At 41.8% G+C, this 27,754-nt stretch overlaps 1 protein-coding gene across 1 annotated transcript; it reads right to left on the bottom strand.

Moving 5' to 3' along the window:
* Nucleotides 1-1,268: 1,268 nt before the first annotated feature.
* OLFM4 (olfactomedin 4) lies at nt 1,269-24,966 on the bottom strand. The gene is made up of 6 exons (XM_032093628.1): nt 24,886-24,966; nt 22,595-22,672; nt 18,812-18,964; nt 12,176-12,388; nt 11,096-11,249; nt 1,269-3,444 (listed from the first exon to the last, which is right to left on the bottom strand). Exons 1-6 carry the CDS (start codon nt 24,934-24,936, stop codon nt 2,651-2,653), a joined length of 1,443 nt encoding a protein of 480 aa, XP_031949519.1. The 5' UTR covers nt 24,937-24,966; the 3' UTR covers nt 1,269-2,650.
* Nucleotides 24,967-27,754: the final 2,788 nt, after the last annotated feature.

Genomic DNA, 27,754 nt, shown 5'->3' with positions numbered 1-27,754 from the left:
TTCCTTCTGGTACTGAGCTTCCAAGGTCCAAACCGGTTGTGCTTTATCTTCTCTGCAGTGGCATTGAGTCATTGACTGAAGAGATGGCTGCTGTCGCAATCTTCCCACCTCAGTGGTCACAGCTGGAGCCTGGTGCCAAGCGACACAGGGTTTGGGCCACACCGCAATTGAACATGGTGGGCAGCCAGAGCATCCCCACCTCCCCTTCACCATAGAAGCCTCCAGTCCAGGACAAATGTGGTTTCCAAAGGGGAGAAATCTGTCCCCAGGAATCATAGAACTGTAGAACCGTAGAATGGTTTGGGTTGGAAGGGACATTAAGATCCTCTAGTTCCAACCTCCCTGCCGTGGGCAAGGACACCTTCTACTGGACAAGGTTGCTCAAAGCCCCATCCAACCTGGCCTGGAACACTGCCACGGATGGGGCATCCACAGCTTCTCTCAACAACCTGTACCAGTGTCTCAGCACCCTCACATAAAGAATTTCTTCCTAATACCTAACCTCAATCTATGCTTCATCAGCTTAAAGCCATTGAAACATTAAAGACGCTGAAGGAAGGACTCAAGAACCGCAGGCAATTCACCAGAATCTGTTACTTTCATGCTAACATCAACTCCCTCCCTAAAAGGTGGTGAGCTGAGGAGCCTCAAGGCCCATGCTGATGGCATTTCTTGATAACAAGTGGAGAGCTGCTCACCTTCCTTGACACACACACAGATGAAGAGGGAAAAAAAACTTTTGCAGTGTTTTCTTCTTCCTTTCTCAGCCAAATCCTTATTTGGTCTGTTGCAAATTATTCACACAACAGCCCCCTGCCTGTACTGCTTGATCTGATTACTGCACCAACACCTCCATGGCTTTCAAATTCATTTCACAGGTTTCCAAGAAACAGATGCTGATACCTGATAAGTGGCAGCACCTGGATTCAAAACATGTTATCAGTTCATCTGCCTCCAATATCTTGAGTAGCATCTCAGCTTGGTGGAGAAGTGTTGCCCTAACCAGCTAACACATTTCCGTGCAGGGAAATAAAGCTCCCCTTCTGTACTTGACATACAAATTCACACCTTTGTGTTGTTCCTACTTAAGCACACAGAGTCCAAGTGAGTGCAGTGATCCTGTTTCAAATATTTGGTGCCCAGGCTTCCCATTGCATCCCAGAAGTTACCTATTTGACACAAGCAGCTTTAAATGGCTCTATAGAACAGCTGAGATTCTTTCAAACTTTTTTATTAAAACAAAAGCAATCATTTGCATACATGTTGATTTTGATTATCAGAGGACACAGACACAGTTGCATATGTAACAGAAGAAAATGAACCACATGAACTGCTTTCTTCGTCATTTCAGAGCTCTGAATTTCAGTGGTTTAGCTTGCTTTCTGACATGATGAAAATAAGGCATTGTTACAGTGCACATATTCAGAAACTATCACATAATACCCATTAAAAAAAAATCAAAACCATATCATATATTCAACTAGTCTGACCAGACTCATGTTTTCCACAAGACCTCTTACCTTGCTGTAAGACAGAATTACCCAAGGAACAAATTGGAGCCTAGACTAACAAGGCTCCCAGGAATCTAATTACAGGATGGCAAAAATGTTGAAAAGAGGCACATCAAATAACAGGTCTGTTATTCTATGGCTATGCATTATATACACCAAGAGCCACTCGTAGCCAAAAAAGTCAATGGGAGGATTTGCATAAACTTAGAAGAGCATAAAGAAAAGGAAAACAGTGTTCTTTGCACTGCACTGGCTGGAAAATGGAGCACCTAGCTAGATTGTAGTAAGACCATTCCTAAGGCCAGGTTTAGACACACAGAATTAATAGGGGAAGCAGAGTGGGACAGCAGGGAAAATTGATGAAAACCATACTGCCAGTTTTGCCCCCACAGGCACTCCAGTAAGGCAGCCTGGTACTGTGGCAGCTTGGGAGAGGGTTGAACTGATTAGAGGCAGCTACAGGTGGGGACCAGGGGCCACTGTCCCACTGGATCACTGCTGTCGAGGGCAGTGAACCCTCTCCCTTCCACAACGCCTTCTCTTCCCTTCCTGTGGTAGGACTTACACAGCAAAGTGCATTTTTACCCTTCCTCCTGAAGCCTTGAGCCAGATACCACTGTTTCCAACTAACAAATGGATTGCTGTCTTCCAACCAAGTCTACTTCCTAATCTATTTTAATCCTTGAATTAATTTCTCTGAGGCCTCATTTCACTCTGATGAAGATCAGTGGAAATTCATTCTGTTTCTGAGTGCCTTGCCTGTGTTACTCTGACAAATGCAAATCAGTGGGTAATTAGCTTCTCAGTCACTAGATAGTCTGTGCCCAGCTATTTCTGCAAACAAAATGCACTAAATCTATGCACTGAATCTACCCCCAGAGACAGGACAACTGTAAAGCATTGAGCACCAATAAACACCAAGCAAAAACTAAAAAAACCCATAGTGCCAACTGCTGCCAGCAACATTAGTGGTCAGAGTGGGCAATCCCTTTGAAGAGTGTAAGTATCTGTATGACAGCCCCACATACAGTACATCAGACCAGATGAACTCTGAACTGGCAGTAGCACTGTCTCAAGGCCTATTGAATCACTCATATTGGCTGCTGTCAGTTTTATCATATCCATATGTCCCTGAGGTACTAAGGCTGAAAGATCACATCATATCTTACAAGGTAACTATCACTGTAAACATACAGTTTCTGATCTGTGGGGCTATAATCAATACTCTGGATTGTATCTAACTTTTTATCCATAATGATACTGATCCTACCTTCTTGGCCAGTACTTGTGTCATACATGTAGAAGATCTCCTCTTTCTTAGTGTTCAATGGCCTTGTGGCGTAAAGAACACCACATAACATGAAAGCATTGGAAACAGATGGCTTGTACTGTCTCGTCTGCCAAGTATTTAGCACATCAAGTGTGGTCTCATTGAGTTTGCTAATCACAATGTTGCCCACGTTATTTTCAGTTGAATATATTACCCATAACCCACTTTCATCCACGGCAAAATCTATGTCCTGCCATGCTACGCCCGCGTAAGAGAAGCGGTTACCAATAGCAGCACCTGGAAGCTCCTTCCTCAAAACCCCCGTGTTTGTGTTTATATCGTGCTTCACCATATATCTCGAACCATAAGCATGATAGTACAAATAATTTTTATAAAGGGCAGCACCGCCTCCTTCCCCATATGTTATCCTCCTTTCATACTTGTATTTAAACAGCAGCAAATCATCAAAGGAACTATAAATTCTGAAGTATTCTAAGTATCTCCCATCTGTGTTCAATGGTGCAACCCAATAGACTTCCTTCTCTGGGTTAGAGGGATAGTAATCTCTACCCCAGGAACCATATTTGAAGGAAAATCCTCTCCAGTTCAGCTTGGCAACATAGGGCTGGCTAACGTTCATCAGTCCACGGTGAATGCAGGTACCTGTAATTAAAGAGAAAAAAACCAAAACAAACAGGTTTTCCAAATGTCATTACTGGGAGAGAGGTTTTGCAGACTGTAGCCTCTAGGCTGTATTTAGTGAGGAACAGCTTCATGACCAAGCACAGACATAAATGCACAGCTTCAGGTGTAAAAGGCTCATTTAGGGCTAAGGCTAGCAACTGGATGGCACCAAGTGGTCCAAGCTGACTCAAAAACATAGCAAAAAAAAAAATAGGATACATATTATTACAGTTATTTGAAAGGGGAGGTGGGGGATTAATTCACAGAAAATAAGTACTCATTGTTCTGTTCCATACAAGGGACAGATTTCTGTTTCTACCCATTTGAGGCAGGCCAGCCTAATGCATTAGGAAATCCCTTGGAAAACACAATTTCAGAAGCATTTTAGGTTATTTTCTACCTCAGTGGAACTGAAAGCATGGGACATGGGGGAAAAAAGAACGAGGAGCATCTGATTTCTGTGTATTTCACTGTGGAGGGGAAGAAAGGAGCAGCAGCAGCAGTAATTCCAGAGTCACATTTCAGATTAGCATTCTGCTGTCAGAATCACAGCTTTACAACTGTGTGTCACAGCCACATGGTGCCTTCCACCTCTGGCCCTCAAAGAAATCTGCAGACAGTAACAATCACAGCCCAGGAAATGTAGACTGATATTACTCTGACTTTTCATGTGGGATGACTCTTTAGAAAATATGACTTCAAGCTGAATCAGAACAGCTCTGTTTTACACATATCCACAGCAAAACCATTTTCAGTATCATGGAAAAAATAATTTAAATACAATAAACAGTTTCCTTTTACTCATGCTGAATTAGTGATATTCCTGTTTCCTGATAAATTCTCAATATTGTAAGTCACTGGTTGGAAAAAACTTTCACTCAAAAATGTCCCTGAGCTTCTGATGAGTCTGAAGCTGCCACTAGCAAAAACCAGCATGCACTTTTCTGTGTTAACATGAGCTTTTTGTATTACTGCCACAAAGTGTCCCAGATTTTTTTCTGTAGGGTTATCTTCACCTGAGGTAATGGAGACAGAGATACCAAGTGGCTGGCACCAGCTCACAAGCTTAGTGGTACTCCAATGCTTCCCAGTTCACTGGGGTGTTCTAGCCACTGGATAGTCTTCCTTATTAAAGATGGAGTATAGTATGAATAGACCCAAGTCTCATACATCAATTAGTGAATAAATTAATGGCCACAAAAGTTGGTTGCTAATAATGCCTCCCTAAACACAGGAACTCCATGCACTGACAGCTATGGTGCTGATGAATGTCAAGATTATCTTTCGAGGTTTTAATAATTTGAGTGGGAACCATGTCATGATTTCTTGCAGCTTCTGTGACAAGAATCGATCATATGCTCAGTCATATGAAAGGATGTCTGGCATATAAATAACCTCTGTCTTAGCACAAAGAAGAAAGGAAATAACAGAGAAGGAATTTATCTTTTGCCCTCAAAGTTGGCCATCCCTAAGCATAGGCAGACAGTACTTATGGACATGAATTGGAAACTCCTGAAACCACTGACAGAAAAGTCTAGGAGACATTTTGTTCTCAAAGGCTTTGCAGTCTATCCCAGAGAAAGAAGGAAAATTAGAGGCAGACCAATCTGAAGTATTGTATTTGGAAAAAGACTGGGGAAAAAAGATAATTGGTAAAAAAAATGCACTGTTGCAAATGCAGAGAAATCTTTTTCTGATCTGCTTTGCCCAGGAGAAAGGTGCAGTACGTGTGGGGCTAGAAACCTGTGTCCCAAATGTTAGTAGAGTACAAGCACTGACATTTGGGCCAATGTCTAAAGTCAATTTGGACAGTGAAGCTCTGCATGTCTCCCCCGTTCTCAAAATGTATTATTTCTCTGCTTCTACTACACCACAGCTTCACTCCTTCAAGTTTTGCACTGTCTTACACTAGTGACTGTGACCTGAGGGACATGTGATTCACCTGCAGCCTCCTCTCAACATATGTGAGGAAGGCGGGGAGCAGTTTTATATTTAATATAAATCACTACACTGAGATAAATCCCTATGTCCCCAGGCCATGTTGGCAACTTCCTTGAGGTCAGTATTGCCCATGGCAGCAGCTCCTCATCACTGAGTCTCCATCTGATGGCAGACAAGGTGGCACGAATTGTAAACAATCCCATCTCCTCCCCCAGACCTTTTTGTGGCCTGGGTTTCTTGCCGCTGAAACATGGCATGACCGTGGTTGAATGCTGCTTTCCTTCGTGCCACCAAGAATCCATTCGAATCAGCATTCCTGGCTCGGAGCAGATGAGCATTTAAGCATGCACTTAAGTGCTTTACAAAGGACGAGGCCCCGGAGCAGAAACCTCATTTCCAGATATAGCACACAAGGCAGGCACTGCTGTATGGCTGGCCAGGCTGCATCTCTGGAAATGGCACGTAGCACGTCTAGTAACATGGCCTCAGCACTTGGCACAGCTACCAGTATTTGGAGGTGCTTACACCTCAGCTCATGCAAAGGAAGAATGCTAAGGCAGCCAGTGCAAAATGGCTTGCAGCCTGCCAACTTCATAAATCAATTTGAACTGGTTTTTTCATATATCTCTATTATGTATTGCTACCTATGGCATGAGGACTTCTTTAAAGCTGGTGACATATTGGATATATTACTGTGCTTAAATCACAATAAACTTATCTCAGAATTAAATGGTTATTAAATGCTCTAAAACTCTTCATTTGTTTAAAAAAATACAGCACCAAAGCTTGCAGGTAGTGAAGCACTGCTAAGCTCATCTATATGCGACCTCAAATAATTTTTCATGTCATTAAGCAGAACACAATTCCAGATTTATTTTAATAATTCATACATTGTTTCATAAATAAAAAACAAACGTGTGTTCAGCAGAGAGACCTTTTTTTACAAAAGAAATAATAAATTATTATTTCTTCCCTTAAAGAGAACTCTCTGCTGAACACTTGTTTGGTTTTTATTTATGAAACAATGAATTATTAAAATAAAGTTACAAGTGTGTTCCGTTTTAATGACATCAAAAATTGTCTGAGGTTTCTATAGAGTATGTGCTTGATTTTTATTTCCTTGAAAACTCTCCCATAATTATTATTTTTTTTTACAAAAAACCCTCTGTGGTAGTCGGGGGTGATCTGTCTTTTGCACAGGTTCAGAAGAATTCATTGTTGTTTATTTAATCTAAACTTGCCTCCCTGTCTCGATCTTGTGGGAAAAAGAATTCACGAAGGAAGCAAAGTGTCATGTAATTTTGTAAATATTAGAAGGTACTTGAAATAAATCCAAATGCATTATTCAAACTTTCAAGTTTTTAACTCCTTTCTCCATTGTTTTGGGCCACTGATAAATGATGTCCTGGTATTTCTGCCTTCCTTTGTCTCGTGCTTATGTAGCAAACAGACAAGGGAAGGTCTAGCACAGGTCCATACACACATACTTGTCCCCACATAAAGAATCAGTATCTCAGCTCAATTGTATACTAATCCTTCTGATTCACCAGAAAAAGAGCTGACACCTAATTGTCAGGACTGAAAGGAGCCGGACTTGCTTGGCTAACGGGCTGCAGAACTGAACATGAGACACATCCTGCTGGATCTCCCTTTACCCACTTCACTCTGAAGCACTGGCAAAGCACATCAGCTTCTTACTCCAACAATAAAAAGAAACATTCCAGCAGCCTCCTCCCACCAAGCAGCTGCATCTGATTGCAGAAGACAAGGGACCACCCTTGGCCTATGCAGCCAAAGGTAACAAGACAAGGTGGGACCCACACTGAAAGGAACTCCCACGAGGGGTACAGACGCCAGAAGCAGGCTGGTGCTACATTCTCACACGTGCTCCCAAGCACCAGATGTGCATCTTCCCCTCCCATCCAGATGTGGGAGCTGTTACCAGCCTTACTAGGGCTTGAGATACCGAAGACAGAGCTTTAAAGGAAAGGCTCATCCTGGCTTCTACTATCTCACTGACACAGGAAGACCCACAAAGACACTCCAGTCTTCCACCAGTATCATGGGGGACTGACACAGGCTTAGAGCAGCGTAAAAGACGACCTATGCTGGCAACATTTAACAGGACATGAGGTGGAGGGAGGGCTGATTTTCATCTGACATGCCTTAAGGCAACTAAGCCACTGAGGTCCTTCAGCTCAGCTCCCTCCAATGCCACTAAATAGATGCATGTGTCTCCAGGGGCAGTTCAGGAAGTCCTGGGGAGGACAACTGGACAGTTCTTTTCAGGTGCCTCTAGACATATCTCTCTCCTTATGTATGGATGCATTCAGTTCAAAACACAACCCAAAATATTCAGAAAACACAGACACCTTGGGTCCGTAGGAGGTAAAATATAGGCTGAGAGTGAAATCACTATAAGACTCCAATAAGATTGCCTGAGTTTCAGAATTAGGCTACTCCAGGTATTCCTCCTGCTGAGACCTACTCACCAGTAGCTTGAAATTCTTAATTTCTGAGTGTATAAAATCCAGGGAAAAAAAAAAACAACAACATTGCTCCTTTTTTTCTTCCTTTCTATTTTGCCTTTGAATTTCATCAGACTCACTTCTCCCTGCTTCCTCTCACAGATCATTTCAGTGAGATGTAACACAGAATCTGCTGCAGAAACCTCAAAGGACCATCCTAAGGTCTTTTTTCTCTATACCTACCCTGTGCAGCCACATGAAATCAGCCCAAAAGAAAATGAATGAATAAATATTTCTTCCCACTGGAGTGGTAAGGAGAGAGATGCCATGAACCACTGCAGATAGAAAAGCCAGTGACAATGATGGGAATGACTACCTATATATCAGACACTCAGACACCCACCTCTCCAGTCAGAGGAAATGGAAACCAGTGATTTCTTTCTGCTATGTTGTTTGAGAACAGGCCTGCTCACTCTGAGAAATACAGCAGCAAAAGCCTTGGGGGACAGAGTCAGAGGGGCTGCATACTACGGCAGTGCAAAGCAAGAAGCTTTAATTAAACTTGCATTTAGACTCATGATCTTAGACAGCTTGGGGATTAGCCAAGCTCTCTCTAGTTCATGCTGCCTACCCAAAATATTCAGGAGAGAGGATGAAGGGGGAAAGAAAAAGCAATCTGAAAACAGGACAAAGAGTCAGTTTAATACAAACATTATAAATATAATATGAACTAAAATTAGGGCAAGGCCAAGAGGTTTGGCAGGAATTCAAGGCATTCAAGCTTGCAGAGAAAACATACGGAAATTGTATTCAAACACACAAATGGGTGCTAGAAAGCTCCAGAGGCCTAGGTGTGAGCGTCCATGCAGCACCTCCAAAATGACCTGCTAGGAAATGCAGCTCTCTCAAATACTTGCTCCATCTTCCCAAGCAAAAATTGCTCCATCTTACTGCTTCTGTGTGTTTTCAGGTACAGTCTGCAGGACGTCTAATTGCTCTACAAAATCCTCTGCACAGGGGATAGTTGCTCCCCACCAGTCACGCAAAGTCACAATATGCTAGTCCAGTGTGGATTAGCAGGGATCTGAGCCTAAGTAACACTTGTGTTATCTGTAGAGCTGGCATCTCCCAACACAACAGTTTCTCTGCCAGTCCTTTGTGCCTTCCTCAGAGACCACATTCACCCTGAAGGAGACCATGTGATAATACACTCACAGACATCCTCCAACCCCTCCCACGTTCCTACCTCTGGACAGAAAAACTCACAAACACAAGAGGTTGTCCTCAGCTGATATCAGTGCTGGTAACTCTCTGGAAGTTGTTATATCAGGTAGGGTTTTGACCTGCTCCATTCCTTTCTGTTACAATGAAGTGTTGCCATATGCAAAGGCGCCTGAGCTAGCTGGCATACCAGTCTGGAATAAGGCAATGCTAAAGCAATACCATTTTGGTACCAGATAAAGTCTATCCATCTCCTTACTGTGCCCTGAGAAACAATGCTGAATAAGTCTATTACAGTCACAATTCCATGCAATTACATTTACCCATCCCAGAGCTACCATCCTGCTCTAGACATGACTTGCCTATCCCTGCACAGAGCTGCACTGTGAAGTGTAGTCTCCCCTTTCCTACACACTGAAAGCTGCTATGTCACACAGACACACCAGCCACCCAGATGTAAAAGCAGCCCTCTCCTCCATCCCTCATGGAAGGACACAGTACTTGTTCTGGAGCTCAGTACTTTCTCACCAAAACAAAAGCTTGCTGTAGGTTTGAAGAGAACGAGATTGCTCCTTTCCACACACCATTGCCCTCAATAAATCAGTGAGATGCCCATCAAGTACTTCTAAAACACTGTGCAGTTTTTTTCATTGAAACATTTTAAGCCTTTCCTTAAGCAGCAGAGAAAGGCCTTGAGATTTTTTACTGCAGGTTTTTGTTTCAGATTTCTCTCCTGTCTGATTCCCAGACAAGGTGTTACTCATGCATTCTGTCAGAGAAACGCAGCAATTGCTTGCAGCGCCATGAAGCCCTAAGGAGGGACTGCTCACCCTAAGGGAAGTTTGTGTTTCTGCCTCTCACCTTTCCAATGAGATGTTTGAATTAGCTGACCCCAAGGTGATGAGAGGTAAACGCTGGTAGGTGCAAATTTGTGGTCCTTGAAAGCAGGACACCACTCCTCCTTTATTATAGGCTCCTCTAGCTGATTGTTAACCAGCTTATGTGAAAAAGTAAGATTCTTCCCCTGGGTATTGTGTACAACACAGCACTTTTGCTCTTGCAATACTCTGCCTAAAGGAACCCCCTGTGTATAAAACACTCAGGGGACCAACACGGTTTTAGAAATCTTCCTGTCTGTTAGCAAGTAGGATTCTTGACCTGGCATATCTAGTCTAGTGTTTTCTAAATGTTTTGCTCCAGTATATCATATCTGACTCTCAGAATTTCTCGGACTATGATTCACTCACAATATGATTTTTCAAACTGAACACAAAGACAAAAGTTCTTTCAGTTATAAACTAATTACCACACACCCCATAACTCTTATCACCATTATATGAACTGCACTCTGGGAGCCACTGATCCAGGCACCAGAATATAACCTTTCCCAGTTAAGAAAACTATAAAATCTTAGTTCCACTGAAATCAGTAATACAGCTTCCCCTTATTTCCCTGAGACCAGAATTTTTCCCCAAGTCTCTTGACCACCTGTTTTAGAAGCATCTTTTGCCTGTGAAGCAAAAGTAATCTTCACACAAAGATCCCTTCTGGAGCTTGCATATCAACAGCTTTAGTACATCAACAGTTGCTCATACATTTTTCAAGCAGCATTAGAGCAATATTGCCATGACACAGGTCACTTTCACAGGAACTACTAAAAATTGAAGCTAGTCAGTAAAAAAACATACTTTCCCATATTTCATTGTTATGAAAAAAAAAAAGAGAAGAGGGATAGAGATTCACTTTTCACACTATAGGTAAGAGGAAGACTGCGACTTCTTCCAGCTGAAAACAGCTACTGTTTTTGCAAGAATTTGATTCCTGCCTTCCTTTTCCTTTTGAATCGTTGATGAAACTTTAGGAACTGTCTGCTCAATTTTTCAAGAGCTAAGGAGTATCATTACAATTGTATTTAATAGTAACAAAAGGAAATCTCTGCATTTACAGTTCTAACAATGTATTGTATTATTTCTTATGTGTTATCCAACAGAAATACTTACCTGGTGAGAAATAAGGGGGTGGTGTAGTTTTGGTTGCATTCTCTTCACACTCTTTCAATCGATTCTGCAGAGACACAATTTGTCGACGAATTGCAAGGACATTGTTTTTGTCCAGTGATTCCAGTTCATTTACCAATATGGTCAGATTGGTGATCTAGAGGGGGAAAAAAAGACAGCAAGTTTTAATGTCAATGTTGTTTTACAGATATTTGCAGGCAGCTTAATCAGGTCACAGAAGACTCTACAGAGGAGGTTCTAAGAAATATCCCTAAGAGTAGGCCTTATCTTCCTGGCCTCAGCTTGACATTTCCAGCAGAGTATGTGACCACAAGGATATGCTTTAAGACTAAGTCATATAACAGGATGCAAAAAATACAGTGTTATTTCATACATAGTGTAAAAATATCCAGTAGGTCTTAGGCAAGTACTAACTGTTAAATACAAAAAGTACTTATTCCAGCCTTACAAAAGTATCTGCAAATTTTATTTGCAAAGATAAAGAGTGTTTTTAATCACCTGCTTGATGATCTAGAGGACAATGGAGCAAATGATATTTCAGGTTCCATCTGAAGTAATTATTCTCTCTAGGTGAATGATTAACTACAATTTTGAAAATGTGATTTATAGTCTGCTGGGAAGGTGATAATCTTTCCTACTTCTTGATTTCATATTGATTGGGCCACCGCCTTAGCAACCAGCAGCTAATTTTTTAATTATCTAAATTAAAGCATAGAGGCTTTCAAGCATGGGGGTCTGTAAATTAATATTTATTGTAATAATTTAATCAGCTTGTGTGTTTAACACTATGAAAAACTTTTAACTTTCAGGCAGATATTTGTCAAAACCAGAGTGGTCTCCATTTGCTTTGGGGTTTCTTTGCTTTTCTGTGCCCTATATCAAGGAATAAGTTGTTAATGCATTTAAGGTCAAACTTTCTTTTAATTTATGCTGATGAAATGCTAAAATAGTTCCACTGGCCGCAGTAGAGACAGACTGCATTTCCTCAGCCTAAACACTAAAGAGAGAATAGACTATCTGTGTATTTGAACCCTCTGTGGCTAATTAAGACCTTGGCAATACCTCCAAATATATTTGCTCAACGATGGCATTGCTTCCAACAAGGCTGGGTTTCAGCTGAGTGACCAGTTTCTCTAGGTCACGGATTTCCACTTTCAGTAACTGGAAGTCCAATTCCGTGTAAGATACACCACCCGTCTCCACTTGCTGCACTCTGATGGTTAGATTGAGGATTTGCTGCTGATACAGTTCAATTCTTTTTGAGTACTCCCTAACCTGAAAGAAAGAAAAAAGAAATACATATTCAAGTCCAGGTTAGCAAATAAGACAAGCCTGTTTGACATCCTTGTTATATTTCTGAGTACCCTATGCATAGCTTCCACATACTTGCCATATATATTCTTCACATAAACAGCATAAATGAAATTCTCATCACATACATTAAAAAATATGAAATTTAACCTTCATTTATTGTTAGCAGTTTTGCAAAATCCCCGCAGGAATGCCTGGGGATAACTGAAGGCAGAATTTTACTCACAGTCATCAATTTTTTTATTCTTTTCTAATATTGTCTCTGTGAGCTAATTTTATCCTCAGTATGCCAAAAACTTACATTGGTAAAAATTGTATTAGGAAATCTGCAGTATAATATCTCTCAAAAGCAACCAGAGAAGGCTGCAAAATGCAATAAAGAATTCCCAAGTTTTTCAACTTCATTTCCTACTAACTCTGAATCCAAATAGGACTTTACCTTGTGTACATTTGAATTGTGTCAAATGTTGGCAGAAGCGATTTGATGCTTGTCTTTGGGCAGGGGGAAAATATTTAAACAGAGTGTTAAAAATGAAATCTGGTTTAAGTGAAAGTGTTAAATAGATGGCAGGCTTTAGCTGGAGTAATTTATATAGCAGCCTTTTCAGTCTTTGAGCCATTAAATAGTTGTCCAGATAAATATATTTTCACACATATATCTGCTGAGGTAAAGGTCACAGTACAAGCACTGTGATGCTGAATGTTAAGAATATTATAAGGATTTGGGACTTCCCTTAGAAATGTTAGTTCCTTGAAATTTAATGCTTTGGTAAAGGGGCATAATTTCTCTCCCATATGTTTCATAGAAGTCATGTCTCTTTTCCCTTAAATCAATATCATTATATCACAAAAGATAAGTAGGAATAAATATAAATAGTTTGTTGCACTATTAACTTCATATTTATACCCTCAGATGGTATTTGTGCCTCTATCTGCAGCACTGTAATTTTCATAACTATTACTTCTTCAGCCGAAAGTCTTAGCCTACATCTTCTCAAGCATCCTTGCATTATCTTAACATTAAATAAAAGTCAGTACTTTTTCCCATTGTGTCTGAAATCCTGCCATGGTTTGAAGACCATGGACTCCCTGTTTTTCTGTTTTGACAGCAGCCCTTGAGACAGGGACCTAACAACACCCCACATTTATCAAATAATTCAATCTTGATTGAATCCCTTGTGTACTAAAGAGGAGGTGTGGGAGCTCATGGCATGGAAATTCATGAAGAGGATCCTTTAAGATCATAAGTTATTTAGTGATGTGGATTAAGGAGGAGAAGCATAAGAGTAGATCCTCTGTTCAGAAGTATAATTATCAATAATGGCACAAGTACACTGTAAATCTTAACCCACTACAAAAACCCTGCATGGAAATACGTAGTATACACCAAAACCAGGATGCTCAGTTCCATGTATATAAATCTGAGTTTAAAACAGATCTTCTGTTCTAAATGTGTGCAGCCAGGCTTCGAGCTGCTCGAAACTGTCAAGTTTCCACAAGCTGTAGCAGAAGCACCCTGGCTCACAGCACTGGATGCTCTAGATCTCCCAGGTCAAGCCAGGATAACTTCAAGTTATTGATTACAGTTAAGAATCAAAAAATAACAGCCTACAAAGACTTAGATCTAGTTCCTTGTAACTGGCTGGCAACAGTGATTGCTGGGATCCCTTGCCCTGATGCCTTAGGTTTTAACTTTTGTATTTTTTCGAATCCTGTCCTGCTTGGTGTATATCTCTGAAGTTTCTTGTAGCCTGTTAACTTCTGCTCTCTCATGCTAGGCAGACATAACAGAGCCTCTCCAGGCTTTGTCTTCAAGGACACCCAGACCATCCTAGGCCCAAAAAGTATAAACCAAAAGCCTTTGAGAGGGGGGTCAGCTGAGGGGAAATTACATCATCAACTGAAGCTTTAATTGGAGAATTAACCCTGATATGCAAATGAACAGAACCTATAAACATGTGAAGACCTCATAACCCGTCATCCATCTTGGGATCCATCTTGGCAGTAGCCTCTGGCTCCCCAGGGGGTACTTTTGAAGGCCCTTCGAATAAATACCTACCTTTGTTCCCTTACTCCTGTCTAGTCCGTGTTTTTAGGTGGCCTCTCAAGGCGCCAGTCCTAACTGCCACCACCATCTGCTAGGGAATAGTAGGAAGAACCAAACAGTGCTTTTGGAAAAGCCAGAGGTAGATGGACCTCACACTTACACTGATCACCAAAATCAGTTTGGAGTTGAAAGAGAATCTCAGAAAAAAACCCATCTGGAAAAATTATTCAAAGGTAAATGTTTAAACCGTGTGTCTAGAGTTGGCACAACAACAAAAAAAGAAAGAATATGTGATTACAGCCTGAGAAGTATGAAGCAAGTCCATTTTTGAGCAAAATTGCACTGCTGTGTGAAGCTGTCTATCACAGAGGTATCTGGAAATCTGTCTACTTATTAATAATCTTTCTCACAGTAATACTGGTAATAATAATGCAATACAGACCAAATCTACAGATTTGGTAGAAATAAACAGGCTGCTGGAATTAGTGATGGCTACTCATTAGTGAGAAACCTGTGAATTTGAAGTTTTCTCCAGGGTTTTCAGAGCCTGGACAAAATGCTGAGGGCTGGAACAAGGCATGCATAGTTATTCCAGCACTGACTGCAGAATGCTGCAAGACACAGCCCTGAAATTCTCCTCCCATATTAGAGGATTTTCACTCAGTCAACCATCTAGGTCATTTAAGGACATGTCAACACCATCCAGCAGAGCATAGCTGAGCCTGAACTAGCACCATCACTCTGCAGTGCTCTGCACAGCCACACCAGCATCGCAGTGAACTTAAGCTAATAGCTCCCCTGGCGAATTATTGGACAAATAAAATTTTCTCAGCAGTACTGCACTAACAGGCCTATACTGCTCTTGCAGATAAATCCAGTACACATGTTAAGCATTGCAATGCTCTATGTGGAGATTCCCACCTGCTCAGTTCTGGTTTAGGAGTTTCTGTGGATTAGAAATATCAGTTGAAAGAACACGATGTTGCTCTGTTGATCGGCAGATAGATTTAAGCAGCTTGTAATCCCTGCTCTTCTACTGCGTCTCCCTGCTAGGGACTGGCTGTAGTCTTTTGACAGGCTGGCACAGAAATTCTGTGCATTTCCTATATTTAGAGATACAGACCAATAACTAGTACTGATTGCTGCTGCATTTTTCATAAAAGCCTGAAGTAGGGTATCATGAGTGCATAGGGCCTGGATTAGCCCTTTATGGGAAGAAAATGGAACCACGTGAGGTATATGTAAGGAAAAAATCCTCAGTTTCAGTTTTTCCTCCTTTCCAAGCATTGTCACCTTTGTTTAATGAAAAGGGCAGGAAAAATATGCAATGCTCATTTATTGTGTCGTTTACCTGCAGCTGGTATTTACCAAAACAGGTTTTGCAGCATGCAAGCAGACACTTCTCCAGCACACATTTGGAGAGTACAGAAGGGGGAACAAAGGTGCAAGATGAAGATGTAAAATAAAAAATATGGGAGGAGCGAAGGAAGATAAGAAAGAAATTACAAAACCAGCAACTTTATAAAATCACAAAGCCAGGGCACTGGCTTTGGGCAGGCTTGACCTCTACAGAGCCATAAGGAGCAAGGCTGGCAGTCTGCCTTCTGAGATGGAGAAGAATTACATTACAGGTTAACCTGTTTTGAAAACCAGTGGGCTTTTTCACTCCTGTTTCTGTTACATGAGAATGTTGTGGCCATCGTGAGCCATGTTCTGAAAGGCACTTTCTCTCCTTGTGATCATGTGCTGATCCACCCCCACCACGGAAGTGTCCTCTCCCCTTTCCTATTGATAGGAACAGCAAATTCCCACTTTGCTTTAAAAGGTTAATTTTCTTCTGTAGTCATAATTATGCTGGCAAAGGTTGATGTGACAGAGGAAAAATTAGTCTGGTATTTTCAGCCTACAGTTTGTACTCAGTTGGCACATGAGAGCATCTCTTTATCTGCAAGCTTCCTTGCCTGCTGATTCTATAAAAGGACCCCCTTGCTTTTTGAATTAGCCAACAATCAGGCAAAAGGTTAATGATTCAATCAGGTTGTTTATCTGGCACTTCTAGCACATGGAAAGCATCCTTAAGAGGGTCCAATCCTGCAGCTCTTATCCAGGAAAAGTTACCATGATCTTCAAAGGGTGTTTTAGAAGAGCAACAAAAGCATGGATTCCGAGAGTCAAAAAAGGAAGCATTCAGTAGAAATTCCTACTTCCATGGTGAGACTAGGTTATGTCTGAATGCAATTACCTAGGAATTTGCTCAGGATCGTCTCTAGTAATGATCAGTATTGAAAGCTTGGGTTTCCTCCACTTCATTATTTCCTTGTCCCTGCAAGTATCATTATGACTGAAGTAATATACAGGATTGCATTAGGATTTTTTCCACAATTGGAAAGGTAAAGAATTTTTGAGCATGGAGATTTATGCATCACAGGATCTCAGACTACTTAAGTTCAGATATCAATAGAGAAATGCTCAATAACTCTGTTCCTTCTACAAAAAAAAAAATAGAACATTAGAAATGAGAAATCTTACACACATAAATTTACACCAAAATTCAATCTGTTCATTTCAATTTCTGACCTAAAGTGTCTCTTTTCCCATAGCACACCAAAGTATATGTCACACTTCAACTAGATGCATTGTAACACTGCTTGGCTGATTGGTCTCGACAGGATGAAATTCAGTGAAGCCTGAGTTAGGTCAAGAATTTTCACTGTCTGAAGCAAGAGTTGCAAGTCGAGGTCAGTGTCTACACTGTGGTACACTGCTGGGCACGGGTGACAACAGTCACAGCGGCTCACACCAGCTGGCAACCTAGACATTAAAGTCTAGGGTGGGGACTCAGCTTGCCCTGAATTTAGAGGTGAGTTTCAGGGACAAATCTGGACACCTAATTTTAGGTATTTATAGTAACCTGTGTCTTTATATGAGCAAGATGTCTGAACTCATTGGAGATCAGAGGTTGTCCACACAGACAGGTCAAGCAGCACTTGAGATGCTCCACACATCTGCCTGGCACTAGCTTAAAGGAAACATGCACCATTCTAAGGAAAACACCAGTAAGAGATAGGTTGTGCCAGGGCAAGTGACTGGGAAAGGTGATACACAAACACCTTGAAGAATCATGCCAATTTTTGGCTGGGACTCATGCCTCTCACCCTGTCCCAGTGCAGTGACCTTCAAATGCTGGCACTGACCACAGTGGGAACAGCATGGGGGCCTGAAATCTCAGTGATTTTCATGGCTTACTAACCCTGAGCTGCACTTCCATGCTCCAAGGGATCAGGTAACTCCTGTGCTTGGAGGCAGCAGGACTTATGTCAGTTTGCCTTTCATATGCCTGCTGGCAGCTGAATGTGTTTCACTGTTAGCTCCAGTTCTTTCAAAACAAACTATTTGAACTGAGAGATCTTGCCACAAGATCCTACGCCTGTTGTTGTGGGTTTTATGCACAACTTCTTATCTGTTCTTGATTATACCAGAGGAAGGCTATGAATATTTATGATTACAATTTATAATTTAATGCTTTGCCTTTTCTGCTGATTAATTCAAGGACACTTCATTTCTTAAGATGCTTGGTTTCCAAAGAAAACACTTTCTGCTGGACACCAAATCTGAATCCTGAATATTTATCCACTATAAAAAGTCAAAGGCAGATTCCTGTCTTCACAAGCAGCTTCACCCAGTGCACTTCAGCATGTGTAGGTTTGCCCCAGTTCCTTAAAAAATGGAGCTCAATTCATGCAACAAGCAGCCAAAGCAATGTAAGGTGTATTTGTCTTCAACAGAAATGCATAATTCAGCAGTCTCACTGCCACAGCTTCAGATGTTGACAAGAAAGATTTTTTTATTATTATTTATTTATTTTTCCTCTGTGAGAGCAGAAGCAGTGAAGGGGCAAATATTCACCTACTTCTTCACTCTGGGCTTTGGTGACCTTTCTCCTCTTTCCCTTCACTGCCTTCTCGCAATCTGACTGGTTTGATACAAATAATAACACATGAAAGAGCAGGAGGCTTGGCTTCCTGTAGCATCATGTAGCAATCCCAAACTAATAAAACTGAGCCAAAAGAGGAAAACCATAACCATTCTTCCAAAACATACCATATGCCTCTAGCTGAAAAGGCCTAGAAAAGAGACCTGAGAATATTCAAATGTATGATATGCTATTACAATGTCAAAGATCAGAGATTTAATCACCTTTCTCCTTGTTCTTACAGAGCCCTCTTTCCAACTGTTTGAAAGAGAGACCACAGATAAATGCTAATTGCTGCACTTTTTCATAGGCAACCATTTATCCGAAAAGATGCAAGTGTTGTTTTTAAGACAAAAGAACACCTTACTTTAGAAAGCTCTGTCTCAAACTTCTCAGAGAGCGTTGTCACTAGAATTTCCAATTGCTCAGCCTTCTGCACTGGAAAGGTGGTATCCGGCAAGTACACGGAGCACTGACAGGTTCCCTCATCATTCACAGAGCCAGACACATTGGCAAAGAGCTGCAAAAATAAATTGGTAAGAAAAAAAGTGTTAACATTCTTCTCTAGAATCAGCACCTAATAATTTCTGGAAATAATAGGAGTTGTGCCAATCACGAAATCAACAATTTCTTTACTAGTCATCTTCCACCTTCTTCTTCCAAGGAAGTCAAAATATCTAGCAATTTCTATGACTCATCCTTACAAATCTCTCTAAAAATAGTTAAATATTGCTTTAAAGATTTTACCATTGGAAAAACAGAGGCATATAATAGTCCTTACTTTCCCAGTCTTGTGGACAATGTTCCTAAGATAATGAAATAGCTTTTCCAGCAGATAGAAAAGCAGGCAATAGCAGGAAAATAATAATGTAGTAAGTTAGGTCTTACAGCTACTATTCTGTTCATCTAAATTGGTCAAATCATTTAGTCATTTACATCCAAAGAGAGGAAAGCACTGAAATAGAACTAGTACCAGGGAAGGTTTTGAAAAGAAAAATCTTTCATTTGAAGATTTGCAGCCAGCCATAGCAAACAGACATGTGCATTTAATTATACACCACTGAAAGGTGATAAATTAAATAGGCAGGTTTGGCCTAGGGTAGAGATTCTTATTTTGCTACAAAATATTGCTCATAAGACCCACACATCACAGCCCGCCCATCCATCCTTGTGGATAGTTGGCAAAGCTCTTGCCCATGAATTGCCTGTCCCAGTTGTCTGCATGCTCACAGCACCATCACTGAGCAATGTGCATGAGGTACAGAAAGGTCAGGGCTGGCACCTCCTGATCTCACCATAATTTACAGCCAAGGCACACTGCATTCTATAAACACCAGGCTGAATACTGAGTGTGTTCGGAGCAGTTCTTTTCTGTTTGTACACAAAATGTTTCCAATTCATAAACCTATCAGGAATTTATTAATAAAGATATTTGGTGTTACTTTAAAATATTCTGGCACACACTTCAATGCAGCTGCATATTTTAAAACTGCAGACTTGCTCTTTAAACTCACTTCTTTCTATAATCTCTTTTCCTGCGTTGCAGAAATCCCAGTGTTATTCATGTGTTCTCTCTTTTTCTCCCTCTCTTGAAAATAAACAAGCAAACAACAAAACAATGTCCTGAGAGCTGGCATTTCAGCACTTCTTCCCTTGCTTTTCCACAGTGGATTCAACTAATGTCCTCACTGAAAAACCAGCCCAGGACACACAGTGATGGCCAGCAGCAAAACTGTCTTGATCTGTGAGCCCAAAAAAAGGAGCAGCAAGCAGGAATGATCCCAGTTCACACTTCTGGCAACCTCTTTACTGCAGCCACAACAAACAGCATGCATCTCATTTTGGAAGAAAGCGTGGAAAGTCATTTTATCTGTGTTGTTCAAGTACCATGGGCCTTAAAACTTCACTCAGACTGCTGAAGACATTTAACGTGAAAGGAAGCAGAGAAGTATCTCATGGCATTCCAGAACGTCCCAGCACATAACTTCCATTGATTTCTCTGCCAGGCAGGTTACCAAAGCACTTTTGAAAATCCCACTGAGAACACATTATGTCTAAGTTTCCAAGCATTTTTGAAGATATGGCTATCAGTATGTAAATTACTATGAAAAATAAGTTCCTAAGTCACCTAGATATTTTCTACACCTCCGAGTCCTCAGCACATGGACATGGTTGGGATGGCAAGTCAAGTTGCTCAGTAATAACATACAAATGGATGGGAGAGACCAAAAGAATAAATAAATGTGGCTTAATGAGTATATGGGAGCTTCTCTGAGACTGTTGCACACTGGCATGCTAATTTTTGTGTGGAAGGTATTGTGTTCTGTTCTTTCTGGGCATAACACAAATATGAGTACATGTATACAAGAGAGAGTATGCTATACATTGTACAGCATAGTGTCTGCTATACCTTTGTATGCATTATACACTCTGCTGTAAGCTACAGTCTTGACTGTATATACCAATCAGTTTTCTAGACTTACCATGCCTATTGTGCTAAAAAAAAATTCATAAATGTATTCAGGTATCTCCCAAAAAACCTGCAACTCGTGCTTTTAACCTCCCTATGAAAAACAATCATTATATTTTAACATTTGAGTTAGGAAGGAGCTTTGAGTTGAAGGAAGAGGTTCACTGCAGTAAGCGCAGCTGATATTGAAGCCAACAGACAGTTTCCCCAAAAGAGTAGACAGCCTGGGCAGACAGGACTGCTTCCATTCTTCCATTGACATTACAAGCATTGGGATCAGGATGTTGACAAGACCAATAAGCATTGTTTAGTTAAAAGCCCCTTGGGTCAATAAGTGCTTCAATCAAAATATAATACCAGCCAAATTACAACCATGTAACAAAAATGTCTTCTGTCATCCTGTAGAAAAATGCATGAGATGGACTGCTACTTTTGATGGAGTTGTATGGTTCTTAAAGTTTAATAATTTATACAGAATGCTTAAAAGAGAGCAAACTGTCCTAGCCTACAGCAAGGACTTGACAGCAACATTTCACTCTGCAAAATTAAGCTGTTACATATACATATTTGAAGCTATGAGAAATGCTCTTTTTCCACATCCCTTCAAATTAAGACAGGGAGTAGGAGCGAGCAGTTACTCAATTTTCTGAAAACCAGGAAATTTGTCACTGTAGCCTAGAGACATTCACAGGTCTGAATCAGCTATTTGCTCATCCTAAGACAGAGATCCACAGAAAGCACACGACAGGGCCACAGCAGGGGCAGAAGCTACCTCAGCTGGGCAAGGAGATGGATAAAGTTTGGGTCCTGCTCATCAGACTCTCAGAAAGAGAATCTTGACTCCATTTCACTTTTGAAATGCTCTACTGGAGCCAGAGACTCAACTCTGTCTCAGAAGAGGTCCCTTCACACATCCTATATGCCCCACTGGGCTTGCCTGGACACACAAAAGATCTGCTGTGAAGCTGTCTACCACTGCCAACCTAATCTGGACCTGTGCTTTGGATGAACTCTGTTTTTGACTATAATTTGGAAGACCATACAGAGCAAGTGTGACCCGTTGAATCTGCTCCAAAGCAAATATGTTATTAAACAGTCACTGATAGAGAGAGGGAAGGAAACCAAACCCTAAAATCTGCAGACTATGGACTTAAGCACTCTACCAGAAGGCACAGAAATAAGATTCATGTCCTTCTACCATCAAATAGCTGATAATGTTTTAACTAGGTAGAACAGGGAGAATCAAGATATTCTCACTCCCAGCAACCACAAGTGGACTCTCCTCAGAAGATACTTTCAAGGCCCTGTTATAGTTTATGACAGAAGACTTCCTCCAGGAAGACTGGAATCACCAAACTGTTTGTCATACTGGGAACAAATCCCCAGGGTCCCATCTGTTTCATGTCTGGGGTCCAGTTCAGTAGTTACAAGGTTAATGCTAAAGTTTTGGATCTGACTTAAGGCACTGAATGACATGGTAACAGTAGTGATGAATTTGGAGATTCACTACTTCCTAAAGTACCGGATACACAACACATAAATGCTTTTTCCAGGGAGCACAACTGGTTTACCTGTGTCAGAGTCAAGTCACTAAGTGACTGTGTAGCATCTAAAGAATGGGACAGAAGTTCCTAAATTTGATCTTTTCTGGACAATATTGAAGGCTAGTAATGTTTATACCTTTGGGGTAGTCTGCAGTTTGCCATTCGTATTCCTAGGTTGTGTCAGATACGGAAGCATTGTACTGAGATAAGCAGTCTGAAAAACAAAGGAAAGACTTTTTTAGTGTGATTTCCTGCATAAGGCACCATCCCTTCCCCACCAGTTAGCCCCCATCCTGCAGCTCCAAAGCACTTTGATTTTATTATGGGAGCAATCCTGAGCAACTGTAAAATTTCTGGTCTGCTGCTGAGGTGACAGTTTCCCTGGGCACAATGTCACTTCACAGACACCTCTTCTTGAAGAAAGGCTCTGTGTGACCAGAGCAAGGCAGGGGACACTCAGCCTGTCCAGGAGGTGTGAGCTGAGGCTGTGACAGGCAGCCCTGGCAGATTGCACGGCATTCTAAAAGGACAGTGCCATGCCCCTCTGCCCTAAATCCAGAGAATACTGTCCTCCCAGCAGGGATGTCCCCTCCTCACCACCCAGCTCATGCTCCAGCCTCTAAGCAGAGGACTCGCTGCCCCTTTCACACCAAGCTGTCAGGCTGTGAGCTGTGATGGCTGGGGAACATGTCCCACTCTGCTACTAGCACCATGGAAGTGACAGCATCCAACTGTGGAGAGGGAGCACTGGGAGAAGACACCACACTGCCAAGGATACAGCCAGATCCACCGTGGGAGCCTTTTATGTAGTAAGACTATATACACCCCTTTAACTTCCATCTGTGGCTGCCACCTGCCTTCCTGCCACAGCAAGGACAGTGACTGTAACCCTGGCACCGTACTGGGGGTTACCACATTCCCACACAGTGTGAAGAGCACGGTGCTTTCCCATGATGCAGCACAGTCACCCATAATGGGATCTCACCAAAACCAGTGGCAAACTGGGAACTGGAGCAAGACACCCTCAATGTCAAATGGTGCAACAGACGGAGCATCAAATGGACTTCCCCTGCAACAGGACACTCACAGCTGGGTCTTCCTGCATTTCCCAAATCCCAGCTGGAATCCTATTCCTGAGCCAGGGAATGGTGGGGAAATCCAAATGGCCAGCAAAGGGCAGGTCTGTTAAGTGGCACAGTATAACCAAGCTTTGTGGGACAATTTGTCAAATAAACCCTCTTGAACAGGCACTTGTGTGCTCATACAATTACACTGATAGTGATGGGCAGCTGGTAGCAATTAACAGTGTTAGGGCAGAGAGCATCACAAATTGTGCAAATTACACAGACTGAAGACTAGCTTAAAGCTAAGCGGACTAAGGAGGAATTTCTCCCCTATTGAGCTTTCTACCCTCAGCTTATCAATACATATTTACACCTCCATCTTGAATTTTGCAACTTTTCATTCCTTGAGCAGATAAAGGCAGCTTCCCAGGAGGTGTTAACTTCACTGCCTGCATCCACAACACTCCTAAACTCCAAAAAATGTAACTAGGGGCACACAGGAATTCTCTGGTTGGTGACTAAACCAGATAAATCAGAAAGAATTATTGGGAGCCAAAATGGTTTTTTCCCACATTTTAATTAATAAATACCAAAAGGCAGTCATTTTCAGCCAAACAAAACCAAAATGCTTTGCTTCATTTGAAAAAGCTCTTAACCTATTAACAAACTTTTTTTCTAAAAATTTGAACCCCCATTTTTAATTTAAAAAAAATTTTAAAAGACAGTACAAAATCAAAACTATCTTTTACTAATAAAATTTTTTGCTTAAAAAAAGTATTTTTCAAAGTTTTCTCCCTTCCCCCCTGAATTTGATGTAGCTTTTATTTGGGCGTTATTGTGGGTTTTCTTCTGATTGATTTGTTTTGCTTTGAATTTCTCTCTTGCCCAACCAGATACAGTTTTTTAGGGAAGAGGGAGAGCATCCAACAATAACCAACCAATGTGGCTTTCATGTGCCTGGTCACAGAGTATGACAGCAATCATGCAGCTGGGAAAGCTCCCACCTCCCAACTCCTTCCACATCAAAGATGTGGATCTGTTCCTGCTATAAGCCCTTGCTAATTAATTAGAAGCTACACAGAGCATTTAATATCCACTCAGATCCTCACTGGGAGTTGCACTCATCTAACCAAAGGCAGAATTTGACTCTGACTTTAAACCTGTGCCTCAATTTTACATTTATTACCCAGTCCCTATACATTAGTTGGGGGGAGGATGGAGGAATTCTTTAAACTTTCTCCATGCAGAGATCTCAACATTTGTCTAATCATTTTCCAGTAACCTTAAAAGAATTTTCAGCAATCTAAACTATGTGAGATGACAAGAAGGCACCAAAGCTCAGGTTATGAGACCCCCATCTTACCTCTTCTGCAGCTGTTGTCGTCGTCCCAGCCACAGCACTCATGCTCTGCATGAGGAGAAGCACAGCCACCTGTGTGTGCTTCATCTTCTCAGCCAGCAGATGTGACAGCAAAGGGAGAAAGGATGTATTTTATAGTAGAGTCTGGGGATTTCCCCAACCAACCCTTAAGGAACTTGCATGATATTTTTACAGGTTTTGGGTAAGTGATGTCATAAACTCATATAATAACCAAATTACTAACGCACAAAGAAAACATAAGTTACCATCATAAATTAACTGTGTCCAGTTTTCTAACAGGAAACCTTTCCCATGGGGTACAGTATCTGATCTTAATCTTGGTTCTACAGAACATCAGGTGCTTATTTGCTATGAGAGGCAAACAGGCATTTTCCTTACAGCGACTCAATCATAAAAATTCTTGTAGATTCTTTGAAGATTCCATCAAAGTTATGCAGACAATACAGGTCTTTGTGGTATTTATTACTTCTTATACATACAGAGAAGAGCAGATGAGGCTAGACTGCTCACACACCAGAACCACGTTTCCCTTTTCCCAAAGGCCAGTGGACCTTTGCCAGTGAGAAAAATACACAGAGGTCTCTACAGTTTTTCAGTTCCCTTGATTCTCACATAGCACAGGTGGGACACAGACTACCTCCCATTTCATTCCCAGCAGCTTTGTGTGTCATATATTAATACTATGTGCCCATTAATGCTTACTCGTGCATTAACACTGTGTACCCATCAAGGCTTACTCACCTGCTCTCTTTTCATGGAGCTGCATTCCACCTGACCACAACGATTGACTGTCCTGTCTCTAGAGCACTGATCCAGAGAAACGAAAAAAGGTCACACGTAATTAGTGTGGCCCCCACACTCCCCAGCTGTGCCACCCCACCGTGTGAGAGGCAGTGAGCTGCCTGCAGTTCCCACAGCACCCAACCCACCATGGGAATTCTCTACTCCCAACAAGCTACTGCCTTGGTAGAGTCAGCTGCAAGCCTCCACTTGTGCAGAAGAAATTAAAATTCTCTCCCAAGTTCTTTGGATCACTGGGAAAATGAGCTTGGTGTTTGGAAGGAAGGTTCTAGTAGGGACTAAGGGAATGGCTATATCTATGCACTTGTAAAAGTCAAGAAGTCCCTAGACCAAAACATGACCATGATGAAAACATTCTTTTCCTTTTTCTCCTTCATTCTGTCAGGCTTAATTCTTCTACTGAGTCAGCAACAAAAGGCTGTCGCTGTGCCTAAGTGAAGAAAGCGGTCAGGAGACCCTTATTCCTTTCTGGTGTTGGTGGGCAGAGGTCAGGGCAGGAGCAGCAGTACTTCTGAGCAGCAGTGCTGCCTCATATGAAACTCACCTCCCTGGTGAGGAACTCTTAAGGCTTCCTTGTATTACCATAGCACTGTCAGCTCCAGGTGGCAAAGGGAAAGCCAAGGCTTAGGGCAAATCCAAACTAGAAAACTCTTGAGAGAAGTCATGTCCATTGGGGTAACATATTTTTAACCACAGCTTTGCATAAGCATAAGCTTCCAGACATATTCACAAGGCTGGCAGCAGCATCTTGCAGGGTAAGGATATAATAATTTCTTGCAAAGATATTTTTTCACAGCAGAAGCTGCATCTCTACTGGAGGATTTCATGGCTAATAATTCAATGTAAGATAGACAAGACCTGGAAGGCATGTGATAATGTGTAAGCAAAAAGAACCAGAGCCATGCTGGTACAGCAAGAAAATGAATCCAGGCTTCTTCCTCTCAGGTTACAGTGGTGTGCTTTCCCGCGTAAACCGCAGTGCTGTCAAGGGAAAGGAGCGACTGATGCTGTTAAGTACAGCCAGGGCTAAAGCCCTGAGCTCCAAGAGAAGCAGACTGGCCCCTGTCAGAGCAGCTGACAGCTGTGAAATATCCTTTGCACTATAAGAAAAACTCTTTGGCCACACCAGAGCAGACTTCAGGTACAAACCAGCACATACATGTTGCAGACAACTGGTAAGCCTATGCTGGCCAAGTGATCTCTACTCTCAGTCTGTGATATCCTGATATTGCATAATTGTCACTTCCTTCCCAGACTTTTTTTTTCTTTTTTTTTGAGTGAACCAAATGATCTCCATACAAAACTGAGGGAAATCCTGGAAACAAATCACTCCCAAAATATGTCATGGATGAGGGTTTGTTCCTTATCAGCCCAGCCTAGTCCTAACTAGCCCTCCAATTCCAGACATAAGCCCTTCTATCACATCTCTTGTTATGGAAATACCACTCTGGTAGGCTTCAATCCATGCCTCAGGTTATTTCTGATGCTCCAAACAAAAAGAAAGCCAAACACCAAAAAGACCTACACAAACTTACATAGAAAAGTAATGGTCACATCTTAGCACCAAAGGCCCCAGAAGACATCTAAAAGGACAAGTGTTTCATCATGTGAATACATGGGAAACCACCAGGCTGTTTTAAGGGAACAAGCTCCGAGCAGCATACAAACAGGCCCCTTTTCCTGAGGACCAGGCATTATTCCCAGGGGGAATGCATTTAGCTGGATGGATGAAGCAGCAAGGGAAAGCATGACACAGAGATACAGGTAAATTGAGCTGACAGCACAGATGCATCTGTATATATGAAGACTCCAGGTGAGTAGCATGCTCCATGCCCCATGCATGCAACAACTCCTTGGCAGCCTGAAAACTGCCAGAAGGCAGCTGCCCAGGGCACCTACAGACCCACTGGCCTTGCTAAGGCACCACGAGTCCTGCTGGCTACAGAGAGGGCAACTCTGCAGCACATGTGGCCACACTCGCACGCTCCCCTGTGTAGCAAGAAAGTGAAATTTTGTAGGCAGCTTTGTGCTGTCAGCACAGACAGCCTCT

Source organism: Corvus moneduloides, chromosome 2 (genome assembly GCF_009650955.1).
Source record: "Corvus moneduloides isolate bCorMon1 chromosome 2, bCorMon1.pri, whole genome shotgun sequence".
NCBI lineage: Eukaryota > Metazoa > Chordata > Aves > Passeriformes > Corvidae > Corvus > Corvus moneduloides.
This window is presented reverse-complemented; position numbering and strand designations above follow the sequence as displayed.

What these genes read in the sequence shown, in the direction of transcription:
- OLFM4 (XM_032093628.1), bottom strand. Translation starts at nt 24,936, where the DNA reads ATGCAGAGCATGAGTGCTGTGGCTGGGACGACGACAACAGCTGCAGAA. An exon ending in CGACAACAGCTGCAGAAGAG is followed by an intron (nt 22,673 to 24,885) that starts GTAAGATGGGGG and finishes TTTGTTTTTCAG; the next exon opens with ACTGCTTATCTCAGTACAAT. An exon ending in TTGAGACAGAGCTTTCTAAA is followed by an intron (nt 12,389 to 18,811) that starts GTAAGGTGTTCT and finishes TCTTTCTTTCAG; the next exon opens with GTTAGGGAGTACTCAAAAAG.